We start from the raw sequence: 14,496 nt of genomic DNA, 5'->3' as shown, positions 1-14,496 counted from the left end.
GAAAGGCAAAGGCCATGCAGACTCTTAGGCTGTTTGTGGGGCTGGATGCTCCTGTGTGACACCACCAGTCTCAGTGCAGGAGATTGGAATTGTTCAGTTCTTAGCAATTCTTAAAGAGCAGTTGTTTGCACTGTGGCTTCAGTTCTGTGTGTGTAATTTTTGCTGGTCAAACCACCGAAAAAGTGACAAATGTGTCTTTAAAAAGTCTTTATAATGCGGAGAAAGATTAAAAGAAACTGGAGGGAAGAGTGAGCTAACTGTAGACACAATAACAGCTGTGGAAAATATATCAAGGACTGTTGAAAAGAAATGGGGTATCTGACAGGAAGTAAAGAAAATAATGAATTGAAAATGCAACAGGAGGGATGAGGTTGCAGACATTAGGAAAAAATACCTAATCATTCAGGGTGGCAATGTACTGGGAAAAAATACTTCAAGAACTTGGTGCAGGTATCATGGATGTTCCCAGTTTCAAAACAGGTTGGACATGCACCTGTAAAAAAATTACTTGAGCATTCTATTTGCTACCTGTAGCTGTGGTGTTGCATTTTAGTTAAATGATATGCTCTGTCTCACCCCTCCAAAATGTACAGTTTATCTGAGCCTGTGTTCCTCCCCTGAAGTATCTGTAATCCCATTGGCCCAAGTCTTATTTGTCACCCACATTGAATTTCCCTCTTAAGCTGTGCAAGGGAGACCAGACTCTCTCTTGGCCCTTCTCTCCCCTAAGCTCTCCCTCTGCCCCTTCCCCCCTTCCCCCTCAGCAACCATGCTGTTCCTGGGGGTGGGACCCCCAATAAACCCTCATCTAATCGGCACCCCCAGAAGCCATGTGGAGTCTCTTTGCCTGCCTGTTGCTACCAGCAAACTCACAGCTTTGGAGGCTCCTCTGGGGAGCCCCCCCATACAAACCTCAACATAGAGCCTCCTTCTAGCCCTCTAACAGTGGTCACAGATGGGGCAGGCTTCATAACACCTTATCACAGGAGGGGAAAAAATGTCACAGATTGCCTCTATGTACTAGTGATACCCCATGGGATCAGCAGAATGGCTTATTGAATCAATGCAAATTGCAAACAGTTGACTACTAGGCACTGAGCTCAGACTTTGGAAGCTTAAATATGTTTTGTGATTGCTGTCTGATCAATTTCTTTGTGAACAAGATTAAAATAAATTCTTTAGTCAAGTGAAAATTTGGGATCATGTTCCATGTCGGGGTAAAAGGCTACTTCAGAATGTCAAGAATGGAGCTGCTGAAAAGATTTAAACTGTTCCTTTCTCACTCTCTGAGTTTATATGGGCAGTATTTCTGTCATGGTATTCTATCCCATGCTTACTTCCATTTTTTTAGCATGCTTGTCTTCAGCTGTGATCCAGTTATGCTCTTTTATTTGTAGCCTTTGGGGTGTTTTTTAAGGTTTGTTATTTTGTAAAAGGCAGTATTTCCTTTTCTTAGAGGAGTTGATGTAGAGTGACTAAAGAGGTTTTAGTCAGGAATTGCTGAATTCTGCTTGTCAGTCTGTCTCTGAGCTAAGATAAGCTTATGTGAGGGCCCTTGTTGTTCCTTAAATACATTTTGTCTCTTAGCCACTTGTTGACATCTTCTGTTGCAGAATGTTTTACACAGAGCAATACCCTGCTCCCACTCAAGTGCTGCTGCCAGTCTCAGAGTTTTCTTGGCAAATATTAGAAACTTGAACCTTCAGTATATCTTTAAGGTGGATTCTGTTACTTCACTGCAAACATCTGTGGCATTCAGATCATGTTTTGGCATGGGTTATGCTCTTGAGTACCTGTGAGGAACAGTTTTATGCAGACAGATGCAAAATGAGCATAGCTAGTGGCTAAATTATTCTACATCTAAAGTTGTGGTTTTGTTCTCTTACAGCCATACTATTAGAAGACAGAAATTCCAGTGAGGCTGCCTGGAAGAATAAAATTTCTATATCTGCCCTAAACACTCCAGAGCCAGCAATGATGCATGAGCCTTTAGTTGGCAGCCAGAAAAGGAAAGCAAGGAAAACTAAGATCACACATCTTGTCCGAACAGCAGATGGGCGAGTGTCACCAGCAGCAGGGACACTGGGTAAGGAAATTGGAGTTAAAATTTCATTAAAACTGAATGGTTGGAGAAGGTTTGAAGGTACAAGCAGTCTGTCAGGGCAGTGTTTTTTAATTAGCTTGTTTTCTTATCTGCTTAGAATGGTCATTATTTAAAATACAGCTATCAACCAACTGGGAAGTCACTGAGTCAATAATGGCCAACTTCTTTTGTTTGAATGACAAAATTTGTCTTTTCTCCCTTTTCTCTCTGCTGTGTCTAAAACATACACAAAAGCTCTCTTGCCTGACAAAAAAGATCAAATTCAGTTGAATGCAAAATCAGTAAACTGCTTCATAGACCTTAGTACTGTGCTTCTGACCCAGTAGTCAGAGTCAGAAGAGGTTACAGCATGAATCAGATGACACTGGCAGAATCAAAGTCCTAAAGGTACAGGTTCTGTTAACACCAGTCTAATCAGCATATCAGTAGGCTGCAGTGAATTTATGGACTACGTCTGCATGCTTAACTTTCTTTCTTTGCAGAGGAGAAGCCAAAAGAGCTGCCACAAAGTACTCTTCAAAAATCATCAAGTGCAGAAACGGATTGCAACAGTGAATGCTCCAGAAACACAGAGACAGAAGAAAATCATAGTATTACGTCAGATATGCCAGCAGTGTCTGCATTTTTTAGCTTAGCTGCTCTGGCAGAAGTAGCAGCCATGGAAAATGTACACAGGTATGGTTTTCTTCTCTTGTTGTCTTAAGTAAATAGCATGTGGCTGACAGCTTGTTCAGAAAGCATGTGAATAGCAGACTGTTTAATTTGGCCTGCGTTTCCCTTCCACAGCTTTCTATGAATGTCTGCTTTACCCCACTTGCTTAGTAGTGCTAAGTCTTCACCTAAATGGCAGTGTAATCTGTTTAGCAGTTAGTAAAATGATCCTCCCCAGTAAGCTTACGTACCAATTTTTGTATATAAACAGGTTCATATGACCCTTGAGATCCTAATGATTGAGAATTATCAGATGCTATGTGTCAGATAATAGGAGATTTAAATAGCTACTGCATGCTGATTTGCATTTTCCAGTGGCCTAAAACCTAAGATGGTGGAGAGAATTTAATGCATTTTGAAATTTCTCAATTTTTTTATGCTGAACATGGCTGAGGGAAGCTAACTAGTTATTCTTACTCTTGTGCTTTGCTGTGTAGAAGGCAAAGCATCTGCAGAATAGCATGGGGCAGAACAGCTCTGGCTGATGGAAAGCCATGGTAGTTTGGGTTGGTCCTCTCAGTTATTGAGTAGGCCATCCAAAAGGTGGAGAATGTGCAAGTTACTTATGAATCAGTGCAGAATGGTCAGACCTGTGATGGGAGTAAACCAATCACAGCAGGTCCTTCTTGGCTCTTGGTTATCCAGTGTTGTTCTTTCATGGAACTTACTGGATATGAAACCCCAGCCTCTCCTGCAATGAAAACTTGATGAGGGAGCACTGGGCCCGTTTGAAACCATCACAGCCTCTGCAGATGCCATTTGACAGATTGCTGGCTGCCTAAGCAACTCCTCAAGGCAGCAGTTCATTAAACAATTCACAACCTCAATTAACTGTTCCTCTCATGGGCCCCATTGATGAACCCAGTGCTTTGTGTTCAGGCTGCACATCAAATGCTCAAAGGCTTTTTAGAAGCTCAGGAACCCTAAAAGAAATATATCTGCTGGTTCCTCTCTGCAGAAGCTGTTGTCTTGCTCAAGCAGTGTTGTTTTGGGTGAGAAGTGATTTCACACTGCAGTCAGGCTGTCTGTCATCATAAGCCACAAAATGGGACTTGTGGAAGTGCTGTGCTAAGCTCTGCTCTCACTCACTGTGGTTTCATTGACTGCCATTAACACTGACCAGAAAAACACAAAAGCAACAGGATTTGCTCTGCTGTGGTTTTTCTTCCTTGTGCCTCTTTAAAGTTCTTGTCCTTCTCTTGTCCTTGTTGAAGCAAGCTAATGTTTTGCAGAGCTTTGTGCTTGGGTCTTTCTCTTTGAATCCCATATTTTGTCATCTCATTATGTAGCTCAGGCAATGCAGCATCTTTCATAAGGCCTAAAAACACAAAATGGGCAAATATCCCACAGCTGTTGGAAATGCCAGTTTGTAATCACCCTGAGGGATGTGAAATGACAACAGGGGAGGACTCTTCCAGTAGAAAGTTAGCCACATCTCTCACTGACTTGGCAAATGGAAGTCAAAACAGAAGCCTAAATCTTACAGGCTAGATGCCTCTGTTTTCTACTGTGTCAACTGTTGTTACCTTTTGTAACTCACTTTATTTGCAAATATCCAGAAATGTGAAGAAAATAATTGGAGGTTTGCTTGATGTGTTTCTTCAGTGTCTGAATGTAATGCTTTTTAATAGCTTCATAGAGCCTTGGGACGTGGAGTCCTTCTGGCAGCATGGTTTTCATTTGAAGTCTTCTGCTTGTCTTTATTTACCTTGTGCATTCCCTGGTTAAGCACTGTGAGTCTGAGCTGCATTTTGTGCCAAGGCCACTTCGTTGCACTCCCCTTGTGTGAAGCACATGGGTACCTCTGCTGGGGGTTTCTGCTGGGGGTCTTAACTGGGCCAGAGTGAGGTAAAGTGTCCCTGGTGTAAATAAGAAGCAGGCCCCAGATTTTCATTGCTACCAATGACAAATACTGTAACAAAAATAGAACCTCATCTGTGAGAGTCGATAACAGGCAGTGTATGTATTTTAAAAGGCAAGCTGCAAAGGAGTTCTCCGAAGTCCATTTTGTACCATGACTGATGTTGATTTCCAGCTCATAATTCTGGCACAGTTTATTTTTATGATACCCTGTGCCAAGAGATCATTTTTAAATTAGCACTGCTGTAGTAATGAAAGAGACGTGCTAGGCTTATGTAGTCAGGTAATGTGGAGGAATCCCAGTACAACTCTGCTGATGAGTATATTTTCATATTGCTTAAAAGCTGTCTGTTGACTCACACTAACATGATCTGTGCCTCTGTGCATTTATCTCTTGCCACACATGCTATATGCTCTGCTTCCGAGGTCTGCAGCAGCTCCCTTACAAAATGAGTCACAGCACTTGTGTGCCCTTAACTTACTCCTATGCTGTGGATTTTGCTTTGTGTAGTCAAATACCATCACATCTGTTTTTTCCTGCCTTTGCAATGTGATGTAGGTTGTCCTCAGGATATTGTGTTACTGTTGCAGGGGCTCATCTTAAAGCAGGTGTAACCAGAGTATGTGAGCACCTGCAGCAGTGAGGAGTTACCGTGCTGCCATGTCTGTGTCAAGTGCTAAACCCTAAAACAGCAGCTTCCTGTCCTTTCAGGTCTGATAACAGCACCTCCTGTGCTCCAAGTATTGATGGGTGACTTTTCTTTTCTTCTTTTCCAGAAGTCAGAGGGCCACACCTCTCCCACATGATGGACAGCCAAATGAAATGTCTCAGGCTCCAGTGCTTATTTCCTGCGCTGACCAGTGAAGCTCCACTTTATTGTAAAACATTGTGCTTTACCTAATATCCTAGCCTTGTCTTTACCAAGGGAAGCTAGTCAGTCCATATGGTGGAACTAGAGACTGCAATAAAGTGCTTATTGCTCTGAGTGGCCCAGAATTCACTGGAAGCCAGACGTTAGCAACTTGGGCCAGGTCCTCAAATTGGAACCCAGTGTGTAGGAGGGTGATATTGTCTATTAATGAACTGAAATGGAGTGGAATGAAATGGAATGATCCCAGAGCTTGCTTTCTATTGAAGGCTTTTAAACAGTAAACAGGTGGTTGGTGTGAAAAAGGCTGCCTTTACTGTTAGCTCACACAGCATCTCTTTTACCAACCAGAGAGTACGACTAGTTTCATATAATATCTAGTTATTCTAAATGAAAAAGAAAAAAAAAAAACAACAAAAACACTGACGCACTGCACTAGTTACTATTAGATATTCTTAGTCATTTTTGTACATGAAGATTTAAGTTCTAAGATGGTTTATATTAATAGGTTATGCCTACGTTTATATTGTAGAATGAATTTAAAACCTGTTCCAGAGAACTCAAGGCAGCCTGGACAGATGTACCATTGTTAGCGGTGTTTGGGCAGCCACGTGGTCCAGATGTTCTGCACTTTTATATTTGCCACCAGAGTGGTAGAGTTTACTGGGAAAAGTTCTGACAGGCTACGTTTGGGTTTGTTTCTTTTTAATTTAGCTTTGAATAACCAGGATGATGTGCATTAGAAAAAGGTGTGGTGTATGGAAAAGAAAATACTGCAGATAATTGACTTGTCTTTCATGCCTTGGAGGGTTCCTTTATTTTTGCATAGATATCTGAGCGACTTGGTGAAACTTTCCTGTAAACAAAAAGTACTGCAAATGCGTTTTTCAAAAGTGACCTTAGTATTATTTCACAGTTCTGAATAACTCAAAACCATGACTTTTCAATATAGTGTACACCAATACACATACCTTTTACATTTTACAGACACTGGCATTGTTGTAGTTACTATGCACAGTCCAAATCAGCTTCACAGTTTGCATAAAGGGCCAATTGCAGTTTGTGTTGGTAAAGTGGAAAGCTGTATACAGTTAAACTACAACTGAAGAGTAGCTATTGACTGAATTCAGACTACCAAACAGATCCATCTGCCAGTTTCTGTCTCTGCTTGTGTTGAATTTTTGTGTTTTGCTATCATAAATACATCCCAAAAGCAGGCCAAGTGTATCACTTGGCCTGTTACCTTCACTATTCTGACTTACACTATTGTATAACCCATTGATTCCTACCAATAGATGCAAAATGATCACTAGTAATTGATCTAAAGCTACAAATTCAACAGGGTACTTCTTCTATAGCACAAGATGTTTCCCTACTTTTTGCATTGTAGCACAACAATTTACCAAATTGGACTCCAGCAATAATTTTCTATTAGTCTTCGTCATACTGGCTGAACTTTTGATAGTATTAGATTGAGTTTGAAGTTCTTTGAATTAAGTCTTTAAATGATGCAAGTTTACATCATTCTATCAGGCATTCTTATTTATACTTGACTGAATTGATAATGTGTTTTGAGGTTATTTTGTAACTAATTTGATGTAATAGCCATATGGACAGTAACTATTAATGCTTGCTAGGTTTAGCCTTTCATTGTTGTAGTTAAGTGAAAGTCTCTGGTTCAGTGTCAGGAAACAATATACAGTGTACCACAAGAGTTTTAAGAAAGGATTCAAGGTCTGACAAAAGACACGTAGGGAAGTGTCACTGAAACAGCAACATCAAGGATGCATGTGATGAACACAGGGAACAGAAGAACAACAAAATTTACAAACCAATGAGTCAGTGAAAAGGCTTTTTTAAAAATTCAGGTGACTAAATGTCTAGGAGCCCCTAGAATGCCATTGCAGCTTATGGTGGTATTTTAAATAAGATTTTATTAAAGTTTTATAAGTTATTTTAACAAGACGGGAAAAATTTAAAAGACTTAAAACTTGTGGGTCACAGCAGGGTGGCTTTTGGAGTTTTGGACCACTTTATAATTAGCTGAAATCCAAATATGTTACAGTGCAGGCCGTTCACGTTGACAATGGTACTAACTTATTTCTCTAGAAACCTTTAGAGTAGATATATTTTTGTCAAAGCACCCCATCCTTCCTCGATTTAAATTTCAATATTGTTCCTGGAGATATTTCTGTATATTAATGGTACCTTTTTTAAAAGAAACAGAAAATTACTTTTTTCTATATTAATTAATATCTTACTTGATCTGCTTTTCCTTGACTTTCCCTTAGAGAGGGGGTAGGGTTGGGTCAGTTTACTGGATATGACTGTTTTCAGATACTTACAAACCTTTTTGTAGATATGCTTAATTTTTAAGCGATTAGGCACTGAGAGTAGCAGAAATCCTGCAAAGCTTTATAGTTCACTAGGCATTTGCCTTTGTTGGTTCTCTGAGTGATGTCTTGATTTGAGTAGCTAGAATTTTCCCTGAATCTACTAGAAGGGGTATCAGTATTTTCAGGTAACAAAGTCTGTTAGCACAACAAAAACTTCAGACCAATATCTTACTGTATTGGTGTTGGGTTTTTTTTTCCTTGTTTGTTTTGTTTTAATTTTTATTAATTTCAGCTGCTTTCATTTTGGAAAATCTTACTGCTATTGTGTGTACTTCGGTATACCAGCAAACACTGTTACCTGTTAACACGTTGTCCACAAATGCCTCTAGAGAAGAAATTGTTGCACCTTATGTATATCTCAAGCAAACCAAAATATTATGCTTTTCTGCTTTGTTTATTCTGAATATGTTGTATCATACTTTACTGAACCCATTTTAACTTAGCTAAAGCGATCAATATTTATGCATTTCACATTATTTTCTGGATCTGAACCTGTGTATAAATCTTTCTTTGAAAAAAAAAAGACAAGCATTTACTGTAGTTGTCCTCTATGACTTATCCATGGGAGGGGGGAATCTTGTCTCAAGTGTAAAATGCAGTACTGTCCCAGTTTTCCTTGGCTTTTATTTATTTAGTCATCTTTGATATTTCATAGTTCTGAGGCATACAAAATGCATTGTCATAGCCAAAGCTACAGATCTAAGAAGCTGGGAGAAAATTACTGTAATGTCTTCTTAATTGTTCTAGTACTGTATACAAATATGGGAAATATGTTCTGCAGAACATTTGAGATGCAGATTCTTATCCCCACAGTAGGCTATTTTCCAGGTATTAGACCAAATCAATCAAAACTTCATATCTTACAGGTCTTTTCTGACTAAATTATTCTGAAAACATCTATGGAGATTACTTAATGCTCTGCTTTTGGCAGTAAGTACCCCTTGAATGTGCTGTGATTTCAGAAAAGAATATATTTATTTAGCTCTTTTATACTAATACGGTATCCCAAAGTCAGGAGCAAGAGATTTCTTGGTAGTTTGGGTTTCTATTTTATAGCATTGGTGCATGACTTTTGAAATTAAAGTGATAAGCGTTGTTGGGAAGGGGCACAAGAACAAGGGACTTGCAGAAGCGTGTGGATTTGTGGTGTTTAAATTCCAGCTTTGGTCTTTATCATTTGGGTGAAAGCTGCCTTTGTAGCACAAGGCTGAAGAGCATTCTGTAATTTGTATCAAGTAGAGAGTTGTAGGTCATGTCAGTACAAAGGAATGCCTTATAGTTTGGATGCTGTCTTTTGCAACAGAATATTAATTGAAGCAATTTTAATTTCCACTGCCTGTTTAGCTACTGTACAGATACTGAACCAACTGAAAGCAAGTTATAGACATGGGGCAGCTAAGAGCATGTAAGAAAAGGTGTCCTTTATTCTCAGTATAGCAACATTATGGCAACAAAGGGGAATTAGAGAAGAATTTGGATGTGTATATATGGGGGGGGGGTGGGGTGTGAGTGTGTGTGTGTGTGTGCACCTGTGTGTGCCTGGGTGTGTACATTCTGCAAAAAAATTATGTAGGAAACCAGAAACATGATGGGTCTACAAGACACTATAATGTATGTTGACCCTTTTGAGTGCACTCCCTTTTTTTTGAATGCTGAGTCTAATATGGCTACCTCTCCTAAAAGACTACTTTTGTTAACTTCCATTTGCTTTCCGGCTTGATCATGTAATCTTTTTTGGCCGTTTGATACCATTTGTATATCACTGTGTGCTTTATTTTCCAAGAGCAACATTTATATAGCGCAGACACCATAAAGGCTGAATGAATATACAGTGGTAGCCAAACTGTGTTGCTGGAGCATTTTTGCTTAACCTCTGCCACAGTCATATGGGTTGCAGGACCCACTAGCTCCGCTTAGTTCAGTGAGATCAGTTTCTGTAAGAGCAGAAGATGCAGTGCACGAGGGATGGTGGACTTGTGATGTTTCCAGAGGTGTCGAGTAAGCCACGTGCTGCTCCTGAAACAGCTTCTAGAGTTTATGTTCACAGTCCTGATTTTGCAAGGAAACATAACTGTGCAACTTGGCTGTTGTGTACCCTACGTTATCCATTAGATGCTGTTTGTTTGCTGTGCTTGTTTGGTACATTGTAGAGCTCCTTTGCCATGTTTTGCAACACTCATGGCATTCTCCCTACCTTGTACATATTTCTGAACTGTCAACTACAGGTGCCAGGGTGCTGAGGCCCTTCAGGACACTGAGTGCCATGAACAAGTACATATTTAGGCTGTGAAAGGGTTACTTGCCTCCTCCCCTGAATTCCCCAAGAAAAGGGCACAGTGAGGTTTATGGTCTCACCTAAGTACTACTATAGTCATTTATATACTCAGTATTCTGTACTGAATTGACAACTTTGAAGAAGCTTAATAAGACAGATGTCTATTTCACGTTCCCTGCTAATTCTTTGATGGCAGAAATCTAGGAGGACTTGACATGAGATCTCCACTCAGCAGCACAGCCAGGCTCAGGCTGGAAACCCTTCTTCTTCCTTAAGGGGCAGCTGTTCAGGAAAACTGGCTGGGCTCCCAAATATAATGCTCGTCTGCTCTTTTCAGCTTCAAGCTGAAATCTTGTTTGCACCTCAGTACTGCTACACTCAAATCAGTGGTTGGGGGTCTTTGAGGGCAGCAAAAGCAGAAGAGGCATGTACATGCATCTGTCTGCACATGCACACAGCGGAGTGCAATGACTTTCAGCACATACTCTGTACTAAAGTGTTCCCGTGTTTGCTCATAAAACAACTTTGAAGTTTTTCAGACAATAGTTTTCCAACTTCCTTACTAGATTTTGGTATCTTTTCTTCGCATTACACAGCATAAGGTGTGAGTTTCAAAAGTCACATCTGAAAAAAACACAGATCCTGCTGACCTGGATGCTACAAAAATCTTCTTTCTCAGCAGTGCTTGCTTTTAATAGCCAGTATCTGTTGACAATTTCAACACAACTGATTTGCTGTGATCTTTTTTCTTGGAGCCCAATCCTTCAACTTCTATTCTCACATGTATTTCCACTGAATTTTGACCTAGTATATAGTTTTACTCTCTCCAAAGTTTGGTGTAAACATGCCTTACAATAGTTCATCTCCATCAATGGTATAACAGAGCTACTGCCTTCTTAGTTACATGTAGTTAAATCAGTAAGCACATTTATAGAATGTCATACTTTACTCAAAAACCTCTAATTTGATACTTCTAAGTGCACATGTTAAGTCATGTGTATAACATGCTAAAGTACATCAGACTGTGATAATGAAGCTGAATAAAATATTTAATAAAATATTTGAAATATTTGATAAGGACCTTTAAATAGATTTCTTTATGTTCATTCTATTTTGGTTATCTAGCGTGTGCCTGTAAACAGTTTCCCGTTTAAAACTAATGATTGCAAATAAATACTATTCAAATGGACCTTCTTTGATACTTCACCTGCTTTACCATCAAATGGTTGTTTACTTTAACATATGGCTGAGTTAGCGGTATTTGCAGAATTTGTTTTTAGCTACAGTATAAACTTGTTGGGTTGTTTAAATATAAACAAGCTCATTTTCACTGGAAAACGGAAGATGCCAAAACCCAGAGATGGATCCTCAGAACTGTATGCTGTAGTTCTCTGACAGATCATCCACTCAGCTTCTACACAATGAGACTGCGAAGATGTCATTTGCTTTGCAAAGAACTTCTGCCCCATTGTTCTTCCTTACATGTGTCTATACTGGGAGCTTCCATTTTATTTTTTAAAACTTCTGAGCCCGGCTCAGCACTGTTGACATTGCTTAGAAGATCCACAGATCCGTTCAGGTGCCCCAGAATTTTGTGGACTTACATTGCATGAAGCTGGAGATTGTGGGACAGAGAGAGCCCGGACTCGGTGCAGTTAGGCTTTTGAAGAAAAGTTTGCCTTTTCTTCTGAGCCTTCTAGGTATCTGCTTCATTTTTGTGGATTTTGTCTTCTTTGCATAATTGGGAAGCTTGTTGATAGTCAACAAAGATAAAAGAGAAGTCATCCTACAGAAGAAGCCCTTGATATGATTTCAGTCTTTGGACATAAGAGAACTTACTCAGGAATGGTTTCTCTTTTAGAAATAAGTAGCAAGTGACATCAATGCCTAAACGTAAAGGTAGTAGGTTCTCACTACTTTGGAAACTTGTTTAAACCAGGAATCTGCTCTGCCCATATATTTTACCATCCTGAGGCTTGAAAATGAGACTGTTTGAGATCTTCTCTTTTTCTGTCCTTGGATGCCCGAAATCTCCTTGATTGCCATGTATTTTTGATCACAGAAGACCCCAAACAGACTTCATGAAGCCAGTAGACACTGGCTGTTCACATGGGAGCAGTCAAAAGCAGCAGAAGGGAAACCTTTAGGGTTTTTTTATCTATGTGCTATTTACTCAGGAAAGAAGAAATGTATGCAATCTTGCACTGCCTTTACTGGGTATGCGTCAGAATCTCTGCAAAGAAACACCAGGAATGGAAAAGCTTCAGCCTTAAAGGCCATGTAAAGGTCATGGGAAAGGGGAATGAAAGTTCTGATTCACTGAGCAAAAAAAGTGGAAGAAATTTTAAGAAATATATGTTCTATTAGTATGGATGCCCTGTCAGGGACCTTGAAGTCACTATTCACTTTTTTTTATTACTAAATTACCTTACAACAGTTGTCTTCATTCCTTGAAGTCTCATATTTTCTCCTCTGTTCTCATTTGGTTCTTCCAACTAAAAAAACTGCTGCATTCAGCTAATTCTCAGTGCATTTAGATCTGGTTTGTTAGTCAGCTGTCACTCAGATTGCTTTTTGCAACTGCATGGCATTTCACTGACTCTTAACTGTCAGGTAAGGTAAATTTCCACTAATACTTCTGGAAAAACACAGGATGGAAAGGCATCATCCAACTCAAGGACCACGCTTTGCTAGACACTGCTATTCTCCCCTCAATACCATTGTTGGGTCCCTTTCATTGTTCATTCCAGAGTTTTTTAATGTACAGCTAACCCTGCTTTCAGAGAGACTTTTTTTCCTACAATGTGACAACATGGAGTGAGACACACAGTATACCTGGGCATACAGTAGCCATGCTATACACCTGCTCGTGTGGCTGTGGATTCTCCAGTAGGACACTAGCACTTTGTGACAAAATACGAGATACATTCCTATCTCTGCTGCAAAGTTCTGTTTTGTTTTGTTTTCTGAAATAAAACCTGTAAGATAAAACATCTACCTTCTATCCAGTGTCAAATTCTTTTTTTTTTGTGGACTGTTCTTGGCACAGCAACAGTAAGAAACTGAGCTCTGATACAGTTGTATTTAAAATAGACTTGAAATTTCATCAAGGCTTTATTGGTTGTTTTCTGATTGGAGAATCATTAGATGTTCAGCAGAAGTGCACTGGCCCACAGTGTCGCTGCTGCAAGCCCAGCTGAAATTCCAGCTGAAAATTCAGCCTATAAGTACAAAATACAAAACATGTATTCTGTATAGAGCAGCACTTCAGCTTATTTGTCAGCCTGTGAAACAAGAGGAACTAATTGAAATAGACTCAAAAATCAAGCAGGTTGAATCAGAATGATGTGCTTAGCGTTGCAGCACACTAAGAGAAGGTAGGTTGCTATCAAACAACATCCAATTTAAGAAAAAGGATGGGAAAGAGAAAGAGAAAACCTTAGGTCCTGGAAGGTGTCCTTCCAATCCAAAAGAAGTTTTTGGAGTACATCTTTGGAGTGCAGGTTTCATATATGGCCTACCAAAGGCTTCCCAGTTACAGCAGACCATCAGGCCTCAGTCAGACCAGTCTGAGTATCCATTCCCTTCCAGTGGTGGGTTCCCTTAATACCTGGTCAGCACAGATGGGTTATTGGAACACTGCTGTTTTTTGGAGTTAAGGAGAATTTGGAAATCAGATAGTGTCAATCTGTCAATAGTTTAGGATACTTAGTTTTGGTTTCGGTATCCAGTAATAATGGCTTTTGTAATGGCTTTGGAGCTCGTGTTTTCAGTCTTGCAATGTCATGGATTCAGGCAGCCTGCAGCACACCATTGCCATTGGTGTCAGAGTGATGTCATTTGTAGCAAATTCACTGCACATACCTCTCTTGACAATTCTCTTTTACATTCTGAGATGATTCATCTGGTTTGGGACTCCCAGCTGTGGTGTTTGTCATGAATGTGGGCTCTGGCATGGTGAGGTTCTTTTGCTGTAAGCCTCTCCACTTCAGGATGGCAAAAAGTTTGTCAATGCCTCGACAACTTTGTGTGCACTCTGTGCTTGCCTGCAGGTGCTGAGATAGATTTCTATAATACAAAATGGTACAAGCCCAGCTGGGAACTCGATGGTGAAGTTGGACCTTCATGAGCTTCCAGGTTTCAGTAGGTGGTACAGAGATTGACAGGTTGTGGCAAGAACGCTGTGTTTGCTTTTGTTTTGAAGAGCAGTGTTTTCTAGCAGAACTAAGGTGGCAGGCAAATTACCATCACAACAGATGGACAGTTCATTGTCTTCAAGAG

General features: G+C 40.0%; 1 protein-coding gene across 15 annotated transcripts in view; it reads left to right on the top strand.

Annotated features, from left to right (window-relative positions):
• The window catches only part of BBX (BBX high mobility group box domain containing), a 138,624-nt gene extending 127,332 nt beyond the window's left edge, over positions 1-11,292 (top strand). For all 15 annotated transcript variants that reach the window (XM_064410606.1, XM_064410616.1, XM_064410614.1 and 12 more), the window contains 3 exons: positions 1,889-2,086; positions 2,587-2,779; positions 5,453-11,292. In XM_064410606.1, coding sequence (XP_064266676.1) covers positions 1,889-2,086; positions 2,587-2,779; positions 5,453-5,540 — 479 coding nt within the window. In that variant the 3' untranslated portion in view covers positions 5,541-11,292. The remainder of the gene's footprint in view (positions 1-1,888; positions 2,087-2,586; positions 2,780-5,452) is intronic.
• The last annotated feature ends 3,204 nt before the right edge of the window (positions 11,293-14,496 follow it).

Source organism: Passer domesticus, chromosome 2, assembly GCF_036417665.1.
Source record: "Passer domesticus isolate bPasDom1 chromosome 2, bPasDom1.hap1, whole genome shotgun sequence".
NCBI classification, from domain to species: Eukaryota; Metazoa; Chordata; class Aves; order Passeriformes; family Passeridae; genus Passer; species Passer domesticus.
This window is presented reverse-complemented; position numbering and strand designations above follow the sequence as displayed.